The sequence below is a fragment of the Leptodactylus fuscus genome, chromosome 7 (assembly GCF_031893055.1).
Source record: "Leptodactylus fuscus isolate aLepFus1 chromosome 7, aLepFus1.hap2, whole genome shotgun sequence".
NCBI classification, from domain to species: domain Eukaryota; kingdom Metazoa; phylum Chordata; class Amphibia; order Anura; family Leptodactylidae; genus Leptodactylus; species Leptodactylus fuscus.
Genome location: NC_134271.1, coordinates 146,310,481 through 146,334,187, shown reverse-complemented (window position 1 = coordinate 146,334,187; position 23,707 = coordinate 146,310,481). Strand labels below are relative to the sequence as shown.

Sequence of the window (23,707 nt, the reverse complement as noted above, 5' to 3'; positions counted from 1 at the left end):
CTGTCAATGTGGTCTTGCAGCTGTTCCAAAACTACAACTCCCATACATTAAATATTTTACCATTTTTTGCCTGAAAATTTTTTTTCCCTATTTTTCTCCTCTAAAACCGGTGCGTCTTATAGTCCGAAAAATATAAAATTACTAGAGAGAGGACCCGGCTTCGCACAGGTATATTACATTTTATGCTTGTGTAGTGGCCCCATAAGAATTGTCCAATTTTGCACTGGTGTATTTTGTATGTTGTTTGTGTGTATGTCCATAAGCGTCATGTAATTATGTGTATCTTATTTTGGATATCAGTGAGAAACCTGTGATCAGTTGTTATGGATACCTGTAGTAAAGCTGTATGTAATCCTACCCTGTGTAGTACTGTGTTTAGACGCAAGTATCTAATCCTTGTTGGTGTGGTACTGTGTGCAGATGCACATACAGATGTGTGTATCTAATCCTCCCCCATGTGGCATTGTGTGAAGAGGCACGTATCTAATCCTCCGGTAAGTGAAACTGTGTGCAGACGTGCATATCTAATCTTACGGCATGTGATACTATGTGCAGACGCGCGAATCTAATCCTCTGGCGTATGGTACTGTGTGCAGATGCGCGTATCTAATCTTCCCCCGTGTGGTACTGTGTGCTGAAACGCATATCAAATTATCTGGCATGTGGTACTGTGTGCAGAGGCATGTATCTAATCCTCCAAAGTGTGGTACTGTGTTCAGACGCATGTATCTAATCCTCCCCTGTATGGTATTGTGTGAAGAGGAGCATATTTACTCCTACGGCGTGTGGAACTGTGTGTAGATGCGCATATCTAATCCTACAGCATGTGGTACTGTATGCAGACGCGTGTATCTAATCCTATGGTGTGTACAACTGTGTTAAGATGTGCATATCTAATCGTCTGGCATGTGGAACTGTAAGCAGACGCACGTATCTAATCCTACGGCATGTGGTACTGTGTGCAGACGTGCTTATCTAATCCTCTGGTGTGTGTGGAACTGTGTGCAGATGCGCGTATCTAATCCTCCCCTGTGTGGTATTGTGTGATGAGGCACATGTCTAATCCTACGGCGTGTGGAACTGTGTGTAGACGCGCGTATCTAATCCTACGGCATGTGGTACTGTGTGCAGATGCGCGTATCTAATCCTCTGGCGTGTGGTACTGTGTGCTGAGACGCGTATCTAATTCTCTGACTTGTGGTACTGTGTGCAGAGGCATGTATCTAATCCTCCCCTGTGTGGTATTCTGTGAAGAGGCGCGTATCTAATTCTACGACGTGTGGAACTGTGTGTAGACGTGCATATCTAATCCTACAGCATTTGATACTACGTGCAGATGCGTGTATCTAATCCTCTGGCGTGTGGTACTGTGTGCAGATGCGCATATCTAATCCTCCCTGTGTGGTACTGTGTGCTTAGATGCGTATATAATTCTCTGGCTTGTGGTACTGTGTGTAGAGGCATGTATCTAATCCTCCCGTGTGGTATTGTGTGAAGAGGCACGTATCTAATCCTACGGCATGTGGAACTGTGTGTAAACGCGTGTATCTAATCCTACGGCATGTGGTACTGTGTGCAGATGCGCGTATCTAATCCTTTGGCGTGTGGTACTGTGTTCAGATGCGCGTATCTAATCCTCTGGCATATGGTACTGTGTGCAGATGCGCGTATCTAATCCTCCCCTGTGTGGTACTGTGTGCAGATGCACATATCTAATCCTCTGGCATGTGGTACTGTGTGCAGATGCGCCTATCTAATCCTCCCCCGTGTGATACTGTGTGCTGAGACGTGTATCCAATTCTCTGGCTTGTCGTACTGTGTGCAGAGGCATGTATCTAATCCTCCAAAGTGTGATACTGTGTGCAGACACACGTATCTAATCCTCTGGCATGTAGTACTGTGTGCAGATGCATGTATCTAATATTCTGGCATGTGGTACTGTGTGCAGATGCGCGTATCTAATCCTCCAAAGTGTGATACTGTGTGCAGATACACGTATCTAATCCTCCCCTGTGTGGTATTGTGTGAAGAGGCGCGTATCTAATCCTACGGCATGTGGTACTGTGTGCAGATGTGCATATCTTATGCTCTGGTGTGTGGAACCGTGTGCAGACGTGCGTATCTAATCCTTCAGCATCTGGAACTGTGTGCAGAAGCACGTATTTAATCGTCTGGTTTGTGGGACTGTGTGCAGACGCGTGTATCTAATCCTCTGGCGTGTGATACTGTGTGCTGATCTGTGTATCTAATCCTCTGATGCGTGTGTCTCAGTTTGGATATCAGGGTTGTATTGTGCATGTGGAGTGACCGTGTGTATTGCAGTTGGAATATGAGTGAAAGTCTTGCAGGTTTGTATTGGCTAAGGGGGGGCACTGTGTTTGGAATGCTGTATCTCAGCAACGATATGTCTGAGCGAGTTGGAGTCTCGTCTTAAACCTTCCTGGATATCTGAAGTATCTCTATACCATATTTGGTGAAGATCGGTCCAGTCGTTTGGTTCGCATTAGAGAACAGACAGACAGAAATTCATTTTTATAATATAGAGAGATAACTTATTTCATGACCATTGCACCATACTTGTTCTTCCTTTGTGTAACTTAGAGGAAGTTTCTGCAGAAATCCACTTCCCCTTTTGGGCTGTGCAGCGTTGTCTCCATCCATCATGTCCACAGAGACGTCCATCTTATTACTCTGTAAGTACAATGATCTTCGTGTCTTTCAGTCTGTGATGGGGAATTATAAGAAAGGGTTAATAATCTCCTATAAATCCCGGACATTACTACAAGTTACCGGGCTACACCCCAAGTCTCCCCTCCTATGTCCTCTATACGGCTGTGCACAGGTCTAATGTCAGCTGTGAATATTCTTAGAACTTCCTTGATATGTTCAGTTTCTTGTGACTTTGTAGCTCGGGGTTGGAAGTATTGAGGAGATTATTATATTCCTGTAAATACACTGTCACTATTCTCCTACTAATAGAATAGACTTCGGCCACTATCACATGGCAGTAGATTAGTCAGTTGTTTCTATCACTGGAGGCTGAACCTGTCCTGATCTTCTCCAGAGCTCTCAGGGCACATCTTATATCATGTCATGTATGTGTATAACCAGTCATGTACTTACCTGTGTCAGATGGACGCCATTAGGTTACAGGTCACCCCATGGAATAGAATAAATGTCCATATAAACTGACAGCAAGCAGGGATTTTTTTTTTAAATATTCAAAAAGTAATACACACTTTGGCTTAGCACAAGCCATCAGTTCACTTGAAAATGGAGGGACTGCCGCACCAGCAACTTGGACAGGAGCACGTTCAGCTTCTAAAATAAATATATATTTTTTTTATTATTATTTTCCCACCCCTCCTGGGCTTCCACCTATTATATTTTGGGGACTGAAGTGACCCCTGTGTATAATAAGTTACCATAATGCATGTAGCAGCAGCCTTTTCAGTTTGTCCAATTGTTTGGATTTGCTATAATACACAATTTGTGATATTCCCATCAAACGCGGTTGGGTACGAGTCAGTTCACCCATCTTTATCGAGGAATAAAAAAGTGAAAATCAAAACGCTTCCGTCATAAGGTAACATTAGTGTGAATGTGTATTCTGTATCTACTATATGTCACAAAAAGTTGTAGTTATTAGAGATTAGAGATGAGCGAACACCCAAATGTTCGAAGTTCAAAATCCGATTCACTGCCACTCACTGTTCGACTGTTCAAACGTGTCTCGAACCCCATTATAGTCTATGGGGAACATATACTCGTTAAGGGGGAAACCCAAATCCGTCTCAGGATGGTCACCAAGTCCACTATGACACCCCAGGAAATGATGCCAACACCTCTGGAATGACACTGGGACAGCAGGGGAAGCATGTCTGGGGGCATATAAGTCACTTTATTACAGGGGTGATCCTTCCCCTTTCGCCGCCCGAGGCGAACTACAGAAAGCCGCCCCCGCCGGGGGAGGGGCAGAGTGGGGGCGTGGCTTAGCGAAGGGGGCATGGCGAATAGAATGGGGCGTGGCTTAGCGCCGTTCGCCGGCAGAGAGCAGGCCCGGAGACTGCCTGCGCTCTGCCTGAGCGTGAGGGGAGGCTGCTGGAGCAGCGCTGCTCCAGTGGCCTCCCCAAACCACCGCTCGGTGCTAAGCCAGTCCAGGACAGCTTAGGTTAGCAAAAATGCCACCCTCCTTGAGGCCCTGGCATAGCGCCGCCTGAAGCGCTTGCTTCAGGTCGCCTCATGGGAGGTGCGGCGCTGCTTTATTACATGGAAATCCCTGTCAGAATTCGGCCAATCAGCGCTAGCTGTGCCAGTCGGCTCTGCTGTGTGAGCTCGGCACACACTCAGCTCTGCTGATTCTGTATACTGATTCTGTATACTGGCCAATCAACACTGGCCAATGCCAGTGGTGATGCAGAGCTGAGTGTGTGCCGAGCTCGCACAGCAGTGCTGACCGGCACATGGTGTAGTTGAGCAGAACTGGCTCAACACTGCTGAGTCTCTGCACAGCAGTGGTGAGTGTGTGCACTCGCTCAGCTCGACTGCATCACCGCATACCCATAGGAATGCATTGGCCAGTCTCCAGCCAATCAGCGCTGGCTCTGCGGAGGAGGTCTAAGGTCAGACCTGAATGGAGACTGGTGTGGAGCGATCTTAGACTATGCCTCCTCCGGCAGAGCCAGCGCTGATTGGCCGAAGGCTGGCCAATCAGCGCTGGCCAATGCATTCCTATGGGTATGCGGTGATGCAGCAGAGCTGAGCGAGTGCACACACTCACCACTGCTGTGCAGAGACTCAGCAGTGTTGAGCCAGTTCTGCTCAACTACACCGTGTGCCGGTCAGCACTGCTGTGCTAGCTCGGCACACACTCAGCTCTGCATTGGCCAGCGTTGATTGGCCAGTATACAGAATCAGTATACAGAATCAGCATAGCTGAGTGTGTGCCGAGCTCGCACAGCAGAGCCGACCGGCACACGGTGTAGTTGAGCAGAACTGGCTCAACACTGCTGAGTCTCTGCACGTCTTCTGTATGTCATTCGGCCAATCAACGCTGCTCAATGCATTCCTATGGGAAAAAGTTTATCTCACAAAAATCACAATTACACACCCGATAGAGCCCCAAAAAGTTATTTTTAATAACATTCCCACATATATAAAGGTTATCCCTAGCTATCCCTGCCTGTACAGCTATCCCTGTCTCATAGTCACAAAGTTCACACTCTCATATGACCCGGATTTGAAATCCACTATTCGTCTAAAATGGGGGTCACCTGATTTCAGCAGCCAATGACTTTTTCCGATTTTTTTCAATGCCCCCGTTGTTGTAGTTCCTGTCCCACCTCCCCTGCGCTGTTATTTGTGCAAAAAAAGCGCCAGGGAAGGTGGGAGGGGAATCAAATTTTTTTGGAGTTTGCCATGTGGTGTCCATATGGAATCGAACATCTCGAACAGCCTGATATCCGATCGAACATGTGTTCAATAGAACACTGTTCACTCATCTCTAGTAGAGATAAGTCTATTAGGTTCTAGTAATAATCTGTTATACATTTACTCTAAAGGCGCCCCTAACCTGTAATATCCTCCAATGTAGAAATGTACCAGGACTATATTATATCTGATAACTCTTCTTCTATTCTGTTTATAGGGCTGGTTCTCCTACAAGAAGGTAAGTGACCAGATCTGTCCTTCCATGCTTTATCCTGTAATACTGACCCCTATATACAGAGAATAGTGATGTCACTTGTGTCACACAACCCACTTGGAGGTTTATTCCATCCTTATACTATTTTACCACTTTGATATAACACACAGATAAACTGCCATTACAAGGACCAATCTGGAATAATTCTATAATAGTTGTACATTTCCTTGTCTTTACTCCAAAGTAAAATAACGCTCCATGAAGACGCGGGGTTCTCCCATATTGGCTGATGTTCTCTCTCACAATGTATGTGATATAAATATGGAATTGCTCAGTGTATGGATATATGTAAACAATATAATGATGGCTATTTTTATATTTACTGTAAATTCTGTACATTTTGGGATCTTCATTTGTGCTATTAATATGAAGAATATGAAGAATGTGCAGGATATTATGTCTACAATTCCTCTGTATGACACATGATGTCTTATAGGAGCCGCCATCAGACCTGCGGTGACCTTCACTCCAGACTACAAGAAGATCTTTACATCAGAGCAGATAACAATGACCTGTGATGTGGGATCTACTATAGGAGAGGGGATGGATTATATATGGTACAGAGACAGAGACTATACAAGTACACAAGTATACTATGGAAAATCCATTGTAGCATCACACAGTGGATATTACCGATGTCAGAGCAGACCTGGAGAAATAAGTGACCCCGCTAGACTGGAGGTTAGTAATGGTGAGTAAATCTACCAGATCATAAATATACAGACAAGGTAATGTGACATTCACACTTGCAACTTGATCTGTCCCTCGTGATTCAGCCTAAGTCCCAGAAAAACTGCATAGGGACGGCTTGCCGATGGTCAATATAAAAACCCATTCATTTTAATGTTTTTTATGTCCACATGCAGCTTTTCCACCATGAAACAGTTATTTTTGCACTGACACTGAGTCCTAGATGTCCAACTTTGTGTCCGTGCAAAAAAAACCTATTTCACGATGCAGAAAATGCATACAGACACCGGTGGTTTGCTTTACATTTTTTTTTAAAACAAATGGGTTTTAATGTGGCGCCACATAAGTTGTATCACACACAGACTGATAAGAGATCATATATGTCTCCTCATCTTATATCATTGTATATTACAGGTTGGCTCATCCTGCAGACCCCTCTATATGTCTATGAAGGAGATGACATATATATAAGATGCCACCACCGTCCTGGATACGATGGAGGAGGAACAAGATTTTATAAAGATAACACAGTCATTAGAGACTGGAGGGATAATGCAGAATATTATATTAGTAATGTAACCAAGACAACTGCTGGGACATTCAGATGTACAAAGGGAGTCTACTATAATGGAAGATATAACCCATATGAAGATGCAGTTTCTGTATCTGTACAAGGTAAGTCCCGGCTCATGTATATGGGAATTATTCTGCAGCATTTGTACAATATAGTTGGAGTAACTTCATCTCCTGATATGTCGTCTGTAAATACTGATAAGTCGGGATAAGATCAGATTTGCAGGAGATTTTATTCATTAAAATCTTCAATAAACTGCATTACAGCAGCAGAGAATGGGAGGTTATCAAACTCATGGGACTCTCCATTCAGTCTGGATTTCTCCCAGATATCTGGTGCAGATACTTTATAATGTAGAGGATGAGCCCCACAGCTGTGCAGTATATGTGTAATCCCTTTACAAGAGTTACTAATGGTTATTTTCCCATAAAGGTGCCTCACATGTTATGATTGTTTGTACATGTTGCCATGTTCATACTGTATTCATTTGTGAAATGTTTTCAAGATGTTGTTCTCTGGTATCACTTTTCCAGGTGCATTGTGGTCTCCATGGGGTTAATTGTAGCACCACACAGTATAATGGGTGGATCTGTAGCTGGAATAGGGAATAGTCATAACAGAGAAAAGACGTAGTATTCTGTAAGCAGCCAGGGAGCAAAAAGTGGTAAGTAGTAGTGTGGCAGTAGCCATCTTGTGTGTCAGACACTGTTTGCTGTGATGAAGTGCCACAGCAGCAGCAGGGCAGAGAAGCTGTGACAGGTCTCTCCATCACTATCAGTAAACAGACAGGATTACATCAGGCTAAGCAGAGCTGTAACCCTGGCATCCTGCACCTACCTCCACAAGGTAACTGAACTCCTGCAGCGGACCAGAAGCTGGACCTGCAGAAATCTTACACTCTCTACTAATATATGGGAAGGTGTCAGCCAGCTACAAGCCTCTATGCCACAGCTCACTGCTACAGGACAAGTGAACCAGTAGATGCCTGTTAAAATAAAGCAGTGATTACTTTTACTGATCCTGGCCTGGACATTGCCTTCCTTACAGCTAATCCCTGGGCTCCAGCTCCTAGTTGGAGAGGAGTACTGACATTCATAATCAGCCCAGGTACCTGCTAGTGTCTCCTTACTGCCACTGGCATCACATCTGTCTGACTCTGCCTATTACCCTGTGCACCTCTCCTGGGAGGTCTAGTGCTTATAAGGTCACCATGACAGTCCAGCTTCCTGCACCGTTCTCCCGGGGTGAACGTATATGCAGGTATAAGTTTATAGTATATTTGTACCAGTGCAGCATGAATGTAGTGTTAGTTGATCTGCACAGGACCTTACACATAACTATATGGGGTTAAAGGGGGTTTCTGGGCAAAAAAATTATTTATAAGATTTGTCCTAGTGCTATTAATAAGGTTAATAAGTGTCCCTAAATATCTTTAGCAGTGATTTGAGTGATTTCTGGCTTCTCTGGAGCACCTGACATGCTTGGCATTCATTTACATCTGCAGCCTCCTGTTCTGGCCTTTTATTACAAATCCCATGATACTGAAAAACAGAAAAAACATATATACTCCCTTTTCCTCACCTCTTTTTTGCAGAATCTGGTGCTGTTCTGTGACATAATTCACCTAGGGTTACCATTGGGGCCTGTTATTGGGCCACCGTGGTGACATGGACATGCCAAGTGTGATGATTAGAGATGAGCGAGTAGTATTCGATCGAGTAGGTATTCAATTGAACACTACGGTATTCGAAATACTGGTACTCAATTGAGCACCACTTGCTATTCGAATGGAAAAATACGATGCTTTGGCATTGATTGGTGGAATGCTATACAGTTGGACAATCAACGCTGGTTCTTCTCCTTCCTTTAGAAGTCTCCGCGCAGCTTCCTCGCGGCGTCTTCTGGCTCTGAATTCACTCTGCCAGGCATCGGGCCTGGGCATAGCCGACTGCGCATGCCCACGCTACAAGAAAATGGCCGCTTTGACTGTAAGCGGCCATTTTCTTGTAGTGCGGGCATGCGTAGTCGGCTCTGCCTAGGCCCGATGCCTGGCAGAGTGAATTCAGAGCCGGAAGACGCCGCGGGGACGCTGCGCGGAGAAGACTTCTCGGAGAACCAGCCCGATCCTCACTCGTGGACTTGGTAAGTTCAATTTCATCGAATGTTGCCTATCCCTGAAACGAGCATTTTTCCCCCATAGAGTATAATAGGATTCGATTTGAGTAGTCGAATATTGAGGGGCTACTCGAAACGAATATCGAGTATTTAACTACTCGCTCATCTCTAGTGATGATATATGGGTAAAATCAGGTGTTGGCTGGTATACTGTCAATCCAGGAGGTGCCACCTTTAGTTTTTGTTAATATAAAGACACCATCTATATCCTCCTCAAGCTAGGGGGGTTAGGGATGCATACAGAAGAGGCATAGTTAGCCTCTACGTTAATGCAACAATCGAAAATACCAAGGCTCCGGGTGTGTTAGCTGTGATAGGTTAGCATGTGTAGCCACCAGATCGCTCTGTTCTCTGGCCAGACTCCGGGCGCTAATGTAAACAAGGCCACAGAAGCAAAGACCTGATGATGTCAGTGAGGAAGGTGCATTATGTCTTGACAAATCATTGTCCTGCACAGTTAGCACTGCTGACATCCAAGAGACTGTGAGGCAGGCCCCTGATACTGAATGCCCTTGCCTGTGTGCTCGCTTTACAGTATAGTGCCTGTCTGCCTGTACTGTATGAATAGTAAGTCTGTTCTGCCAATGGTTCCAACATGCATCGTGCAATGATGTTCTCTCTCCTTTCTGAGTCTAACATAATGTTGAACAGCAATCTATAATGAGAGAGGGGTTCCAGTGTAATTTCCTACACTAGCATGGCAGACTGAAAACTGACTAAACCACCAAGCAGCAGAGAGGGCCACCTAGGAGCCGGGGGCCACAACACTTGCATCGGACACTAGCTGTATCCGTTATACAATTTGCATGATTTTAAATAGGACACCATGTAGTGTTCTTTAGTGTCCGTGTATAAAGATGTCCAATTTTTACAAATGTTACAATGTTCTACCATGTCCAGTAATATATTGTCATCACTTTTCTCTTTTTCTAGATCTGTTCACGACTCCAACAATATCAGTGACCCCACAACCAGTTATTACTACAGATAAGATGAGCCTGACATGTCAGACAAGTCTCCCTCCTCCTCCCAGACACAATACACAACTGCGGATTGCTTTCTACAGAGAAGGAGGGATTGTTCAGGGATTTGGTGTCAGTGATACCTATGAAGTCTACAATGTCCAGCTGGAGGATTCTGGGAAATATTCATGTGAGGTGGAAACTACAGATGGCAGAGTAAGGAAGAGAAGTGCAGAGACAATAATCCAGATAGGAGGTGAGTATAGACAATGGTCATGTCTTCTACATGGGAGAACTTCTTACTGTATCTGGAACATGAATGAATGTACTTTTGGTGTAAATCACTATAAATAATACTTTCTCCCATCTCTACCTTCCATTATTAGAGATCTTCTCACATCCAATCATTACTGTGACCAACAATGTAGTGACTGAAGGAGATCCCATGGCCCTGACATGTGACACGACTCTTAGTCTATACAGAGCGACCACAAGACTGGAGTTTGCTTTCTATAGAGATGGATGGAAGGTTCAGGATTCTTCTCCATCTAATAAATATGAGGTTCAGTCTGCTCAGCTGGAGGATTCTGGGAATTATACATGTAATGTAAAAACCATGATCAGCTCTACAATGAAGCTCAGTGATGGGTACAACATACGGGTACAAGGTAAGTATTCAGTGATTTACCTTGTATTATGTTGTTGATGAAACATACTCAAGCACTGTAAGTAGACGGCGTCAGGCAGGACTGCTTTAACTATAAGGTAAATGGTGCATTTGCCAGGGCACTATTTTTGTGGGGCCCCCAGATCCGGGTACCAGACTTTCTGCCCAGGACAGCTACACTCACAATTGTATTGGTGTACCGTGCATACCTATGTCAGGGCAGAGAGCTGTGTGATCCGACCCCAGGCATTGCACAGAGCAGAAGGGAGCGAGGAGAGGTGAGTATCAGTGTTTTATTATGTTAAACTGGGGGAAGATGAAGGGGGATATTGAATTGGGGGCAGATGAGGGGGGTATTAAACTAGAGGCAGATAGAGGGGCCATTAAAATGAGGGAGATGAAGAGGAACATTAAACTGGAAGGGCAGATTAAACTGGGAGGATGACATTAAACTGGACAGCAGGATGGGGACATCAAACTGGGGACAACTGGATGAGGACATTATACCATGGGGGTAGTCGGAAGGTGACATGTCTGTCTCTAGTTACCCCCAGTTTTACATACCCCCTTAAAAATAAAAATTTTCCCCTTATATATAACAGTTCCCCCTTAACAAAAAGCCCTCCTTAAAAATAATTCTCCCTTCTCTCTAATTCTCCCACCTTCCATCCTCTCGTATGTCCAACCAGCGGGTCCCTGAGCGCTCAACTTGCAGTCCCATAGCACCTGTGGAAGGGGGTGGCAGAAGCAGTATCGGCTCCATCAGCAGCAGCCTGAGCCTAGAGTCGCTGATGAGCAGCTTTCTTCACCCGCATAGTGAAGAAGCTGCTCATCGGCAGCTAGACACAGAGCAGGTCTTAAACCAGCAGGTGGTTGCATACTTAGATGGAAGATCCACTGAATTTCTGGGCAGCCAAACTGGATTTGTGGCCGCAACTGGCCAAATTTGCCCTGGAAAATCTGTCCTGCCCGGCCAGTTGTGTGTGATCAGAGTGGGTGTTTAGTGCGGCGATGATCATAATTACACCAAGGAGAACGGACCTGTCCAACCAAAATTTGGAGAGACTTAGCTTTGCCAAGATGAATCAGTTGTGAATCTGCCAAGATTCAAACCCACCAATGCCTGATGCAACAGATTAAATGATCCATGCTGCCTTATCACACTCTGCCAATGGGTCACTGTATGGCCTCCTAAGGCTGTTGCTACCTCCACATTTATATCAACTTGCCACTGTGGCCTACTCATGCTTCTGCCACCTCTGCACTCCGCTACTGGGTCAGTGTATGGCCTCATAAGGTTGTTGCTACCTCCACTCTGCCACTGAGTGACTGTATGGCCTCCTCACACTGCTGCAATCTCCACTCTGCCACTGGGTTTCTGTATGGCTTCATAAGGCTGCCACTCTGCCACTCTCGACTTGCCACACCCATTCAGGATATCAGGTAGCAAAGTTCATGACTACCAAGATATGCTGATGCCTCATGCCCCCGAGCGGAATTAAACAAAGGACCTACCAAGTCCATGGCAATCCTTTTCAAAGGGCACCTCAATAATGGGCAGAGGTACCAGAGGGATTCTAAAATGTGCCATGGGGCATGCAACTGATACTCCGGATATGTTTCACAAAACACTAACTTCATGATATACCCCCAGCCAATAAAAATGCTGCAATATGTGGTCCAGCATTTTTGGGGCACCTTGGTGACCCTCTAGCATATGCTTATGTGCTAACTCTAGCACCGGCGATCAGGCTGGGGTACCAGTAATTGTTCTAAGGTCTCACTTCGCACCCTGTCAACTTGGTTTAACAACTCCTGGTTGTCATGTATGCGGGAGACACACCATTGATGATAATAACATTCTCCCAGGCCCTTAGTAGACTGGGGTCCTGGAGTTGTGCAGAACCAAAGTTATCACAGGACACCTCCAAATCTGACATCTTAGGTTTGGTACTAGCTGCTTCGTCTTTGTCTACCATTACTTCTAGGGGAAACACAGAGCTACCATTTTCTCCCAACATGGTCACCCCTATGGCAGGAACCCTAGAGTCCCAGTCATTGGCTTCAAGCTCAAGGACCTGACAAGACAATACTTGTGGTACTTTTGGGGCTGTATCCTCTGACCCTTGCTTTCCCCGCCTAAGAGTCCAAAACAGAGGAAAGTCCCATCACAGAATCAGATCATGGGAGTAAGTTTTCGACAACCCATACCTCATGCCGCCTCTCTACACAGGGGGTCTTAATGGAGACAATTACAGTTTGGTAGTCCCTTATATCTCCATGTATGCACAGTACCCTGACTGTGTATCCAGTGACAGTCCCAAGGTCAACACAGGACCCATTAATGAGGGTCATCCAGTAGTGCCACCACTGGGCGCCCAGCCACAGTCACTTGACATAGGTGATGCTCGTCAGCAGTGTCCAGGGTGGTGGCAGTGTAGGCAGGGGCAACATAGAGGGACACCCTTTGAACCAGGCTGCAGTCCATGGGCTCCAAGGCACAGGGACAGCTAGCAGATGACAGTCTCTCCCCTCCTCCCCTTGTTCACTATCTTATTCTGGGGAGCTGAAGCAGATGTTGGCCCTCAAGGCTTTGGGGTCTTGCGGTAACTGGGGGGGGTCCTTCTTGAGGGATTGTGTAGCTCAGTAGCGTTCCACCAATGCACTGGCGTTAGTTGGGTCTTCATGCAACACCCACTGCTAGATCTTACCTGGTAAAGCCATCAGCTACCGGTCTATGATGATTCGCTCCACAATCTGGGCTGGGGTCAACATCTATGGCTGGAGCTACTAATGGAAAAATTGTTCAAGGTGGTACATTAGCGTCATCTGTGGTAATGCCTCTTGGTATTCCCAATTGTGGACTCTTTGAGTCCTAATATACTGGTCCACACCCAGTCAAGGATCTCTGCCTTCACCCACTGGTAGTCACATGCATCCTGTTCACTCAGGTCAAAATAGGCTTGCTGAGGCTCGGCGACCAAGAAAGATGTCAACACCTCGGCCCAGAGCTGCCCTGGAAGCCTCTCACAGTTTTTGACTGTTTCAAACCCAGTCAGATGGGCCTTTACATTGTCCTCTGACATCATCTTGGCCAACGCTTTACAGATTTCTTTTCTGGAGTCCCGCTATGGCTTTGCTGAGTGACCAGTTGACATCTGTTTGATCATGAGATGGTTGGTCTCCTGTTGCACTGCATTAGCCTCTACATGTCTCTGCTGCAACTGCTGATTGACCAGTATCAGCTATTTCACTACTTCCTCCATAGCTGTGGCACGCTATTTCAGCGCTGTCAGCTACCAGGACACACAGCCTGTGTATGTCTCACTGCACTTATGCCTGCATCTGAAGAAACATAGGTGGGGAACCGTTTAGGTAGATACCTGGAAGCAGTGTGGGAAACAGGGACACAGAGATTGGATCGCACTCAAGTTTGGTATTTATTCACTTGCAGGTGCACAGTTTGTCTTTACAAAGGCACAAACGAAAACAAACCTTCTTGGCTGAGAACTATCTACAATAAATGTTCCCCATCTATCCAAGAGCCTGGCTGCCAGACTCTCACTCTGGTTTTCACACAGGGGTGGCACACAGTTACCTTATTTGCAGAATCAGATCACACAGGTCAGTTTCCTCAGTGTAGTATATCAGGGTACAAACCAGATTTAGAGCTTACAAGGAAAAAAAAACAGAAGTGACCCCCCCCCCCCCCTAAATCATAGGATCTACTGTGGGAATTTGTAGGGAATTTGGCGTTTCCAATGCACTCTGCAAGGCTTATTTTTCTGCTTTGCCTTTCCGCCTGGGATATTAATGCTCACTACACCCCTTGATAAATGCTTTGAAGGGTGCAGGTTTCCATAAGAGGTCACTGCTTGGGGCATTTCCACTTTATTGAAAACGTAAAGGCTTTGCTATATTGACATTGTGTCCAGATACCAAACATCTAAATCTGCAGTCCAAAAGCCACATAGCACTCCTTCACATCTACAGTTTCAAAATTTCCTTGGGTTGCCCCAATTAGCAGCTGAGGAGGCCTATATAATACCCCTCTTTCCTGACACAGGCGCCGACTAATTGTTGTACTACTTCCTGGTTTGGCTCTATCTTGTTGTCTTTGTTTGCTTCATACTGGTGCCTTGGCTTATTTTTGCATTCTCTTTTGTATGCTGATTCTGCCTGTGATGTGTCTATTTGGACTTTGATCCTTGGCCTGTTTCCGTGTTTCATGTTTGGTTTCTGATTTGGTCTCTGACATCCACTCCTGATTCTGAAACGTGCCTATACCTTTCAATTGCTTCCACTCTACTGGGCATAAACTGCTGTTTGGGCTCGGCAAGGTACAGAAGGGAAGAATGATTTAATTTCAATTAATGCAACACTGTACTTGATAAATACCTTGAGGGGTGCAGTTTCCAAAGTAGGGTCACATTTCTGCAGATTTCACTTTATTGGCACTTTGATGGTTCTGCAAAAGTGGCAAGATGTCCAAAAACCAAACTGTGCTCCAAAAACCAAATCAGCTCTCCTTCCCTTCTATACCTAAAGAGCAGTTTATACCCACATATGGCATCATTAAGTAAGTTGTCCTGGGTACAGTAGGTTAACTCATGTGGGCATAAACTGCAGTTTGGGCACACGACAGGGTGCAGATGTGAAAGAGTGCTATGTGCTTTTGAAGCACAGATTTGGATTGTCGATTTTTGGATGCCATGTCATGTTTACAAAAACAACAAAGTCCCCCTAAATCTATGCTCCTTCACTTCTGAACCCTGATGTGTGCCCGAGCAGCAGTTTACATCCACATATATAACTTTTTTGTCCCCTGGATAGCCCACTTAATTGTTTTAGGAGTGCAGGTCTCTGATGACAAAGTGGGCACAACATATTGAGCACCGAAATGGCATATTTAAAAATTTAAATTTTTACTTTGTTCATTAATTTTTGAGAAGCACTATTGGACTCAAAATGATAATACTCCTTAAGAAATTCCTTGAGGGGTGTATTTATAGGGGCTCTACAAATTCGACATGGCACCTGAAAAATATTCCAGCAAAATCTGCCATTCAAATGTCAAATAGCGCTCTTTCCATTCTGAGCCCCACCATGTACCCATATAGAAGATTATGACCACATATGGGGTATTGCCATGTTTAGAAGAAAATTGTTTCACAAACTGTGCTGTGTTTTTTTTTTTCTCTAACCCCTTGTAAAAATGAAAACTTTGGGGCTAAATGGGTGGCTTATTTGAAAAGTAATTTTTCATTTTTATGTTCCAATGCTAAAAAAAATCTGTGAGGTCAGAATGCTCACTATACCCTTCATAAATTCCTTGAGAGGTGTAGTGTCCAAAATGGAGCCAAATAGCGCTCAGGAGAAATTTTGTAACAAACTGTGGGGGGCTTTTCCTCATTTAACCCCTTGTGAAAATGAAAACTTTGGAGATAATGTGACGTTTCAGTAATTTTTCATTTACGTATCCCAATGTTAATAAAATGTGAACCAGCTGTAGGGTCAAAATGCTCACTATACCCTTTCTGTGAGGGGTGTAGTTTCCAAAGTGGGGTCACTTTTGGAGGATCCCATTGTATTGGTAATCTAGGGATCTTCAAAAGAGACATGGCACTTGAAAACTATTCCATCAAAATCTGCTTTGCAAATACCTAGTGTCGCTGTTTCCCTTCCGTGCACTGCTGTGTGCCCAAATATCAGTTTACACTCACATGGGGATTTCTGTGCTGGGGAGAAATTGTGTAACAAACTATGAGATACATTTTCTCCTTTAATTCCTCGTGAATATGTTAATTTTAGGTAAAAAAATGAATATATTAACCCCTTAAGGACCAGGCCATTTTTTGGTTTCGCATTTTCGTTTTTCCCTCCTCACATTTCAAGAGCCATAACTTTTTCATTTTTCAGTTCACAGAGTCACATGATGGCTTATTGTTTGCGGGACAAATTGTACTTTGTAATGGCACCATTCAATATGCTGTGCAATGTACTGGGAAGCTGGAAAAAAATTCAGAATGAGGTGCAATTGGAGAAAAAATGCATTTGCGCCATTTTCTTATGGGTTTAATTTTTACAGCGTTCACTGTTTGGTACAAATGACATGTTACCTGTGTTCTACGTGTCAGTACGAACGCGGTGATACCAAATTTATATAGTATTTGAAATGTTTTGATACTTTTAAAAAAAATGATAAACTTTGCAAAATAGAAAAAATGTTTTGTGTCATCATGTTCTAACACCTGTAACTTTTTCATATTTCCATGTATGGAGCTGGTTGTGGTGTCTTTTTATGCGGGACAAGATGACGTTTCTATTGATACCATTTGGGGAAAGATCTGATGGTTTGATCACTTTTTATTCAATTTTTTATAGGAGGCAAAGTGTTGAAAAAAAACGCTTTTTGGCTGTTTTTATTTTTTTGCCGCTACGCCGTTCGCAGTACGGGATAAATGTTTTAATATTCTAATAGTTCGGGCATTTTGGAGCGCGGGGATACCTAATATGTTTATGTTTAATGTTCTTTAATTACTTTTATAGCTAATCTAGGGAAAGGGGGGTGATTTGAACTTTTATATTTTTTTTTATTTTTTTAATACTTTTAAAAACTTTTGTTTTCTTCTGTTACATTTATGATCAGACCCCTTAGGTACCTTGAAACCTAGGGGGTCTGATCGCTCATACTATTCACTGCAATACTACAGTACTGCAGTGAATAGCAGAATCCCAGCACTTCTATTAGAGGCTGCCTCTGGCATCGTCTAATAGATCTAGTGCAGAGACAAGCCTGGAAGCCTTCAATAGGCTTCCGGCTGTCATAGCAACCGATCACCGCCCTCATGTGACGTTCAGGAGGGCGGCGATCGGGGAAACATGGCGGCGCCCGTGCCGCCGGCGCCGTTTACACACTGCGGTCACGTTTGACCGCAGTGTGTAAAGGGTTAACAGCAGCGATCGGCTCGGGCACCGACCGCTGCTGTTATTGGCAGGTCCTGGCTGTATTATACAGCCGGCATCTGCCGTGTATGGAGCGAGCTCAGCGTGTGAGCTCGCTCCATACATCCCCATGCGACCCATGACGTACAGTTACGTCAAGGGTCGCTAAGGGGTTAATGAAAAAAAATTGAAATATCTAAATTTCACCTCCATTAATTTCTGTGAAATGCTTAAAGGGTTAACAAACTTCCCAAATGCTGTTTCAAATTATAGGGTGATTTATGGGAGGGGGGGAGGGGAATGTTTCTAATTTATAGGCCTTTATAATCTTCTTCAGAACTGAAGTGGTGCCTAAAAATTTAATTTGGGAAATTTTCTTAAATCTGGAAAATTGCTGTTACACTTGTAAGCCGTCTAACGTCCAAAATAAATTAAAGGACGATTAAATGATGATGCCGATATAAAGCAGAGATATGGCAGATAAAATTATTTAAATTTATTTGGCTGGCATGACTGTCTGAAAAGCAGAGCATTTCACATTTTTAAATTTTTGTTTTTCTTTCCCCCAAAAAGTTCCTATTGTTTTTATACATAAGTACAAAAATATTGATCAATGTTTATCACTAACGTCAAGTACAATGTGTCACGAAAACACAATCTCAAAACCACTTGAATAAAATTAGTGTGTCTCAGAGTTATCACCATCACAAATTGACACATTTCAGTTTAGAAGAAATGAGTCATGGACCTTAAAGTCTTTAAGCTCCCCCTCTACTTCCTGGCTTTCATCTCTGGCACGTAGCATACTCATGAGTGAACATTATGCTGGTGTTACGGTTCTGTGTATCTATCTATCTATCTATCTATAAATATTTTTTTTTTAAAACTACAGAACCTCTTAGCTGCAAGACACTGCAGTGAGGTCCACAGGCCCAGTGGGCGGCGGTATGTCACGACAGAACCGCTAGTCTGTAGAACACTACAGCGAGGTCCACAGGCCCAATGGTGGGCAGCTGTATGTCTGAATTCAATGTAAACTACTGCAAAGACACTGCAGCATGGTAATTAATGTGAACAGTGTGTACTGTGCGACACTCCATGTGAACAAGGTGCAACTAAAACCCTGCCAGTTCAGCTCACTGGCCAGGTGCACCAGTACAAGTGAAACACACATGGCTGCCAAGGGTTAACACTCACCCCAGGCCAGCAAACACACACATTTACCCCCTGCGACAGCTAGGGGCCACCACGGAAGTTTAGAACATTCTCCTGCACACAGCTTGGAGTTGACAGGGGAGTTTGCATGCTCTTGCACACAGCTTAGAGCCATCAAACACCCATGCTCTCGCACACAGCTAGGAGCCATACATGATGTCAGAAAGTAACACATAGGCTATCTCAGAGAACATACCTGCCGCAGATCTACAAGCTGGAACGGCGGCTACCACTTCTAGACCTGGTGTAGCTCTAACAGTTCAGGGCTTACAGGTCCTACCTAACAGCACCCAGGAGAAGCAGAGGAACCCCACACAGAGGCCTAGTCTTAAACCTGCCTGAGTACTGGAGCCTATCCTTGCAAACTACTGTCATTCACTCTGTGGACTTTGAAGTGATTTTAGTCAAAGTGTGAGCACCCGGTGGGCATCGGCTCACACTATTTAAAGGGAAGTCCACGCCCAATAGGGGCGGCGGCCATGACCTCACCGCTCATGCTCAGTAGGGGAGAAATGGCACTTAACTTGTGAGCAGCTCCAATACGTCTGAGCATGCTCAGTAAGGTGAAAGCTGGATGGTTAGACTGACTGGCAGGTGGCGCTGTGCGCTATGATAGCAACCTGCAGGACCCAATCCTAACAGCTGGTTGTTTATAGCAGAGTTATCTCTGGGTCTACATAAAGTGATAACAGCAATCCTGGTCGAACTCTATTCTAGTCCTTATGATAAGGTCATAGTCGTTCATGAATAGTTTATGAATAATTGACCAATAATCCCAGGTAGCTGTTGTTTGTCCTAATTATTTAGGCTGAGTGCCAGGCGCTAAAGAACTCACACCACTCTATGCATTGGCATTTCTTTTCTCAACCAAAGACTGTGTGCTGAAGCACTTTTTATTGAGAATACAGGGTTAAAGAGTAGCAGAGAAAGGAAGTGATATAATATCAACGTAAGTTTTCATATTCATTCCTGATTGGTATGGTACATCTCAATCAAACAGAAACAGTTTAAGCAGTTCCATATATAGCCAGCTACTCCCGGTCCTGCGTGGTAAACTTGGGGAGCTATCTTCTGGCAGCAAGCCAAGTATTTGTTTTCCTTGTACCCATCCTGGATGCATTAGATATCTTATCATATAATATTATACCAGTTTCAAGCATAGGCAACTATATCTAGCATTCAGCTTTTAAGGATAAGAATGTTTTTTTTTGTTTGTTTTTTTCCGTACATTACATGATTATAAACTTTACACATATGAGGGATCAGCAACTAAGTGCACTATGCAGGGAGAAAAAAAGAGAAAAGAATACAGATGGACAGAAACAGGGACTAAGTCATTAGCCCAACCACTAGTGCTAGATATCAAAGTGGGTAGGAACTGGAGCAATGAGTGGTGAACACTAAGGATACACCCTTGATCATACAATGCACATAAGGTGAGGTAAAGTATTGGGTAAAACACACCAGTTAGCTTAAGCTATAAACTTACATTTGATCCAGGAGATGGCAGTGATGACAGTGCTAGGTTATATGACATTGTTGATAGGAATGTAACTCCTGCAGTGTGAGTAGGGGAAGTAGTAGAGTGATCCGGCCACTAGTAATTTTAGATGTTTCACTTAAAGTTTTAACGTATAAACAGCAAAACATTCAACTAATGTCAATTCCCCCTCCCCATATTCTCCATATGAGTAGCCCTCCATGCTATAAAAATAGAAGCCTTTCCCTTATTTATCCACCACAACTCCTCTCCTTTGTTTTTGACGAGTCAGATGGAAGAATGATCGAGGTTTTGAAGAAATTCTGTGGTCAGGCTGCACGGGACTTCTTCAGCAAACTTCCCTCTGGTGACAAGGTTAAGGATAGTCTTTCTGAGGATGAAGCCTAGAAACTTTAAAAACAACATTTTTGAATGTTTGGTGACAATATATAAAAGTTTCAACAAGAAATTTTGATCAGAAGTAGAGTTAAAAGTCTCCGAATATTAAAACTGACTTTTACTTAAAATTTACATTTTTGGACCTTGATCGTTCTTCCATCTGTCTCTTCATTTGGGATTTGTCTTCACATTTATCTTTGGATTATTTCATTCTTTTCTAGAGCTCTTCTCTCCTCCAGTGCTGAAGGTATCTCCAGAGTTGGTCAATGATGGAGATATCATAACCCTAATATGTGACACAAATCTTACTGAGCCTAGATGGAGTACAGAGCTGCAGTATGTCTTCTACAGAGATGGCGAGAGAGTTCAGGGATTCAGCTCTGATAATAAATATGAGGTTCAGTTCATTCCGGAGGAACATTCTGGGACATATACATGTGAGATACAGACACCGAACAGCAAGATAAAGAAGAGGAGTCAGGACCTTCATGTACAAGGTAAATCGTTTCTATCTTCCTGTGTTTGTCCTTTATGTTATCTATTATCTAATGATACATTGTGTCTCTACAGAATCTAAAGACTCTTCTCTAGTGATCATAATAGCTGGAAGTTTGGGGCTGTTACTACTCATCGTCATCATCTTCATTGTATTGTACATTTACTATCGACGCCGATCATCCAATAAGAACCCTCAGCCAACAACAGGTAATAGAAAATGTCATTATTGCCATCCATTTTTTTCTATATTTCTTTATTACATAGTTACATAGTTGATGAGGTTGGATAAAGACATCAGTCCATCAAGTCCAACCTATAACCCTACAATCCCTACAGTATTAGAAGCTATTCACAATGGTAAAGCTACATCCAGAGGATTCAGGATTTAGCTGACTACCTCTTATATCTGCAGTTAGGTTATTCATAACTTAGGTTATTTTCTATCTTATTGGTAAAGGATAAATATATTTCAGGCCATAATCCCTATCATGACCAACCAAATTGTCCAATCCAAAATAAAAAAAAACATTTCACAATCTCTTTGGATCAAAAAAAGTGTTGAGATGAATTTTTATAATTTTTATAATGTTAGTGAGTAGAGATGAGCGAACAGTGTTCTATCGAACACATGTTCGATCGGATATCAGGGTGTTCGCCATGTTCGAATCGAATCGAACACCGCGTGGTAAAGTGCGCCAAAATTCGATTCCCCTCCCACCTTCCCTGGCGCCTTTTTTGCACCAATAACAGCGCAGGGGAGGTGGGACAGGAACTACGACACTGGGGGCATTGAAAAAAATTGGAAAAAGTCATTGGCTGCCGAAATCAGGTGACCTCCATTTTAGACGAATAGTGGATTTCAAATCCGGGTCATATGAGAATGTGAACTTTGTGACTATGAGACAGGGATAGCTGTACAGGCAGGGATAGCTAGGGATAACCTTTATTTAGGGGGGAATGTTATTAAAAATAACTTTTTGGGGCTCTATCGTGTGTGTAATTGTGATTTTTGTGAGATAAACTTTTTCCCATAGGGATGCATTGGCCAGCGCTGATTGGCCAGAGTATGGAACTCGACCAATCAGCGCTGGCTCTGCTGGAGGAGGCGGAGTCTAAGAGCGCTCCACACCAGTCTCCATTCAGGTCCGACCTTAGACTCCGCCTCCTCCATCAGAGCCAGCGCTGATTGGCCGAATTCCGTACTCTGGCCAATCAGCACTGGCTAATGCATTGTATTGGCGTGATGAAGCAGTGCTGAATGTGTGTGCTTAGCACACACATTCAGCTCTACTTCATCGGGCTAATAGAATGCATTGGCCAATCAGCGCTGGCCAATGCATTCTATTAGCTTGATGAAGCAGAGTGTGCACAAGGGTTCAAGCGCACCCTCGGCTCTGATGTAGCAGAGCCGAGGGTGTGCTTGAACCCTTGTGCAGCCTCGGCTCTGCTACATCAGAGCCGAGGGTGCGCTTGAACCCTTGTGCACACTCTGCTTCATCAAGCTAATAGAATGCATTGGCCAGCGCTGATTGGCCAATGCATTCTATTAGCCCGATGAAGTAGAGCTGAATATGTGTGCTAAGCACACACATTCAGCTCTACTTCATCGGGCTAATAGAATGCATTGGCCAGCGCTGATTGGCCAGAGTACGGAACTCGACCAATCAGCGCTGGCTCTGCTGGAGGAGGCGGAGTCTAAGATCGCTCCACACCAGTCTCCATTCAGGTCCGACCTTAGACTCCGCCTCCTCCAGCAGAGCCAGCGCTGATTGGCCGAATTCCGTACTCTGGCCAATCAGCACTGGCTAATGCATTGTATTGGCGTGATGAAGCAGTGCTGAATGTGTGTGCTTAGCACACACATTCAGCTCTACTTCATCGGGCTAATAGAATGCATTGGCCAATCAGCGCTGGCCAATGCATTCTATTAGCGTGAACTGAGTTTGCACAGGGGTTCTAGTGCACCCTCGGCTCTGCTACATCAGATTGCTACATCTGATGTAGCAGTGCCGAGTGTGCATCAGATGTGTAGTTGAGCAAAACTGGCTCAGCACTGCTAAGTCTCTGCATTCGCATAGGAATGCATTGGCCAGCCTTCGGCCAATCAGCGCTGGCTCTGCCGGAGGAGGCGGAGTCTAAGGTCGGACCTGAATGGAGACTGGTGTGGAGCGATCTTAGACTCCGCCTCCTCCAGCAGAGCCAGCGCTGATTGGTCGAGTTCCGTACTCTGGCCAATCAGCACTGGCCAATGCATTTCTATGGGGAAAAGTTAGCTTGCGAAAATCGCAAACTGACAGGGATTTCCATGAAATAAAGTGACTTTTATGCCCCCAGACATGCTTCCCCTGCTGTCCCAGTGTCATTCCAGGGTGTTGGTATCATTTCCTGGGGTGTCATA

At 44.3% G+C, this 23,707-nt stretch overlaps 1 protein-coding gene across 1 annotated transcript in view; it reads left to right on the top strand.

The window, feature by feature from the left end:
• Nucleotides 1-2,662: 2,662 nt before the first annotated feature.
• Nucleotides 2,663-23,707, top strand: part of LOC142213422 (Fc receptor-like protein 5) — a 126,976-nt gene continuing 105,931 nt past the window's right edge. Inside the window, exons 1-7 of the mRNA XM_075281738.1 lie at nt 2,663-2,693; nt 5,648-5,668; nt 6,141-6,395; nt 6,809-7,069; nt 10,077-10,361; nt 10,492-10,773; nt 21,033-21,308. Coding sequence (XP_075137839.1) covers nt 2,663-2,693; nt 5,648-5,668; nt 6,141-6,395; nt 6,809-7,069; nt 10,077-10,361; nt 10,492-10,773; nt 21,033-21,308 — 1,411 coding nt within the window. The remainder of the gene's footprint in view (nt 2,694-5,647; nt 5,669-6,140; nt 6,396-6,808; nt 7,070-10,076; nt 10,362-10,491; nt 10,774-21,032; nt 21,309-23,707) is intronic.